Consider the following 3900-nt stretch of genomic DNA (forward strand, 5'->3'; position numbering starts at 1 on the left):
AGTCCCCCCAGTATACTGCGCAAGGCCAAGCCTGTGTGGTCCCTGGCACAAGGCAGACCGAGCAGCGCACAGGGGCCCTCAGGGGCCATCGGCCAGGTGACCGAAAGAGAAGAATGCCACCTGCCTGTCCCCACATGCCCAGGGCTTGGCCGGAAGCAGGGGAGTGTCCCTAGGCCCTGAGAAAGTGACCTGGTCCTTGGGCAGGATCCTTTTCCGCCTGACGGGAGCAGGTCCTGGAGGCATCGGGGGCTTTGTGCTGCTCCCTCACAGGGTCCCTGCCCCGAGGAGGGGCAGGGTCCAGCAGGGGGCCTCCCGTAATAAGGGGGCCCTGATTCCCATGCGGGAAAGCCTTGGTAATCATCGGGGTTCACAGGGAGCTGGGGCCCCAGAGGGGGTGCCTGGCTCACAGAGCCCCCTGCCTCATCCAGGGGGTCCGAGGATGCCGCCGGGACCTCCACAGACAGGACACCGATGGGGACCGCAACCGGCGGCTGGAGGAGGTGATGACCCCCCTCCCAGAAGCAGCTGCTGCTGCCTGCCCGGGCCTCCTGGACCCTGCACAGCCCCCTGTGGCCGACCCTCAGCACGCCTGCCTCCCCCTCACTCAGGCCACTCAGGGGCCAGTGACTTTGCAGCATCTTCCAGCCCCCCCCCCAGGTCCCACCCGGTCCCACCCGGTCCCTGCTACTCCTGCAGGCCAACCCCCCCACTGCCCTGCGTACCCAGTCTAGTGGCCCAGCCAGGCTTCCCACCCGCGGGCCCCTCACCTCCCTGCCTCGCTCAAACTCCCACCATGTGACCTTCTGTGACCCCCCTTGCACCCTGCCCCTGGCTGCTACGGTCACCACCAAGCACCACTCAGGGCTCAGGGCCCCAGCCCAGGCCTTGACAGCTCAGGGAAGAAGGAGCCCCACAGAGGGGCGCTGGGGGGTCAGAGGAAGGCTGGCCGGCCTGTACCACCCCCACCCCCACCCCGTCTTCCCGGTGCCGGCCTCCCTCCGTGCCTGGGCTTGTGGGCTTGCCGCGGCCCTGTGCCCCCGCTCGCTCCGCACCTCTCCTGCGGGCTCCCTGTGATCCAGGCCACACGGGCCCTGCTCTGCGGGGCTGCGGGGCCGCGGGGCTGCGCCTGACCACCCTCCCACCGACAGGGGGCGGCAGAGTGGGCCCTCCCGCCTCGGGCACCCTGCGGGCGGGCCGGGTACTCACTGGCCTGCGTGATCACACAGTACTTGTCAGTCGGGGCGCACTCCACCAGAGACTGGCAGTCCTTGTGGCCGCAGCACACGTGGCAGTGCAGGGCCCGGGCTGGGGGGAGGAAGCAGGGACCCCGTCAGCGCGGGCTGCGGACAGCCTGGGGCCGCCTCTGGGCCTGCCTGAGCCTGGGCTGCCCGCCCCCTCCAGAGGTGCCCCTGGTCCCCGGGGACTGGGACGGGGCCAGAGACTTGCCAGGCGGTCAGAGGAGACACGACACGTGCCCTGGGACGGAGGACGTTAACTTGGGGGGACCTGGGCTCTGCCTCTGGCTGTCGAGGCCCCTCTCGGGGAGACAAGAGTCCTCCCTGTGAGATGGGACCAAGCACGGCCTGAGGCTGCCTGGCCTGGCACCAGCTGGTGGCCCCTGCCCCACCCTCCTGCGCTGGGGCTCCCGGCCTGCACGGTGGCCCGGACGGGGGACAGCGGGGCTCCGAGGGTTTTGCGCACGGTGGGCGCTAAGGGCTGCTTAGTTAACAGGGGGCAGCAGCCCTGCCCTCACTGCCCAGGGCCTGCCAGCGGCCCCCACCCCACACTGATCAACGGACAGTCTCCGGCAAGAGGCCCTGTGACCCTCCCCCGCCCCCCACCACGCAGTGTCCCGACCACATGGACGCCGGACAAGGCTCCTGGCCTGGAGAGGCTGCAGGCTGCCCCGGGGGTGGCCAACTGAGGCACACGTGTGACCCCGAGTGGGATGGAGTGACACTTTGTGGGACACCTGGCCCAGGGAGAACTCGGTCTTCATAGAGGACCGGGGGCCAACTGGGAGGACTGGGGGGCGGTGCCCCTGGAGCTGTGTAGGCGCAGTTGGGCAGGCGGATGCCAGGATGGAGGGGCACGTGCTACAAGAAAAGGCACGTCTGTGCCAGGCCCGGGGGGGGGGCTGTGGTGTGCCCATTCTGACGTCAAAGCCGGCACGTATGGCATGGGGTGACAGCGTCTTCCACACATGGCCCAGCTGACCTCAGAGACCCCTCCCCCTTGTGGAAAGGGGGGACACTTGTGGCTGAACCACGGGCGGTCATCAGGTCAAGCTCAGGCAGACCCCAGGCTCAGAGGCTTTCTCCCCAGGTTCGGCCCAGGAGGAGCAGGCCCTTCTGTCCGGGGGTGACCCCAGGCTGTTCCTGTGCTCCCATCCGCACTGAGTCCGGGGTGCTGGCGGGGGCGGGGACACACTCCCGGCTTCCTCTGAACAAGAAACTTACGTGGCTTCTGTTTCCCCCGGGGGTCGGATAGTCCCCGTGTGGGGGGGGGTTGAGTGTGGCCTCACTGGGGCCTCGCCTGCAGCCGCGCTTCTGACAAGCACCTTGTCCTCTGCGCCTGTCCCCAGAGCCAGCCTCGAGCCATTGCCCGAGTGTCCCCTCCATCTGTGTCCCCTGCCTCCTCAGGCTGGGCCTGGTCTGCGAGGTGCCTGCGTCCCTGCCTTCCCCTCAGGGGGTTCCCCACACAGGCCGGAGGCCTCAGCTCACCCGCCCGCACGGAGGGGGCTATTATCCTGGGTGGTAATTATTCAGCTGATAATCACAGGCTGTATCAGCCCTCCCGGGGCCCCATTTCCGGTGGCCCGAAGCTGCAGGTGCTCTAGTTCAAGGTCACACGGCCAGCCAGAGGGGCTGGGAGTGACCAACTCATTCTCCCGGTTCCAACAACCAGACTCCTGCCTCTCGAGAACCCCCTTTGTCCGGGAAAACAGGACAGTGGCCCCCTGGCTGGTGGCCGGTCCCCCTACCAGCCCGGAGCGCTGCAGACTCCGGCCGCTCACCGGGGCCTTTCACCCCACAAGAGGGAGATAGACTAGAAACTGTGCCCAAAGGGACACAAAGATCTCCAGGTCCTCCCCGCTCACTCCTCATGGAGGCCAGCCGCACCCAGCAACCCTGTGTCCCCGTCCCATCCCCCAGGTCAGTGGCTCTTACCCAGGTCGGCGCACAGAGCGGCCAGAAGCAGAAACAGCAGGAGTGGCCTCATCGTGGGGTGTCCACCGGCTGGGACTGGGGAGCGGCCGCCACCAGGTGCCTTTATATGACTGGCTCCTCGGCCGGGGTCAGACCTAGTAATTTAGCTGGAGCTGAGCATGGGTCGGCGGGGCCGGCCTGACTCATGCCGCTGGGGCCCCCCTATGCCCCACCCCCAGGGCTCCGGGGGCTCTCAGCTCGCCTGTGCCCTCTCTCTGCGTGTCGCCCTGTCCTGGGCCATCGGCCTCCTGGTCCCTCTAGGTATCATGAGGCCCCAGGCCAGGCTGAGGAGAAAGGAGGGTCATGATGGTCTATGGGTCACAGCCACTCTAGGGGTCGGGGGACCCAGCCTGCCTGGGTCTTCTGAGGAGGCACAGCCGTTTCTCTTGCTCTTCTCTCACCCCCCACCCCCCCCGCCCAACCAGGCCGGGGCAATCAGGGAGGCGCCGAGCCCATTCCAGTGGGGACACCGAGACACTGCAGGCTGAAACCTGGCTTTCGACAAGCGGGTCTCAATTTCTGTGTGCGCACACATCCCACGGACTCTGCTAAAATGCGGATTCTGAGGAGCTGAGACCCTGCATTCCCAACAGGCTCCTGGGAGGCAGGGCTGCAGGGCTTCCCGGGCAGGGACAGGCAGGGCCGGCGGCGCCCAGCACCTCAGGGGGCGCCAGAGTCACTGCCCATCGGC

At 67.8% G+C, this 3900-nt stretch overlaps 1 protein-coding gene across 1 annotated transcript in view; it reads right to left on the reverse strand.

Moving 5' to 3' along the window:
* Nucleotides 1-3222, reverse strand: part of LOC144219908 (secreted Ly-6/uPAR domain-containing protein 2-like) — a 5352-nt gene extending 2130 nt beyond the window's left edge. The window contains exons 1-2 of the mRNA XM_077750025.1: nt 3171-3222; nt 1207-1305 (exon numbers count right to left, since the gene is read on the reverse strand). Of these exons, the coding sequence (XP_077606151.1) occupies nt 1207-1305; nt 3171-3222 (151 nt within the window). The remainder of the gene's footprint in view (nt 1-1206; nt 1306-3170) is intronic.
* Between the last annotated feature and the right edge of the window lie 678 nt (nt 3223-3900).

Source organism: Crocuta crocuta, unplaced genomic scaffold (assembly GCF_008692635.1).
Source record: "Crocuta crocuta isolate KB4526 unplaced genomic scaffold, BGI_CrCroc_1.0 scaffold119, whole genome shotgun sequence".
Lineage (NCBI taxonomy): Eukaryota > Metazoa > Chordata > Mammalia > Carnivora > Hyaenidae > Crocuta > Crocuta crocuta.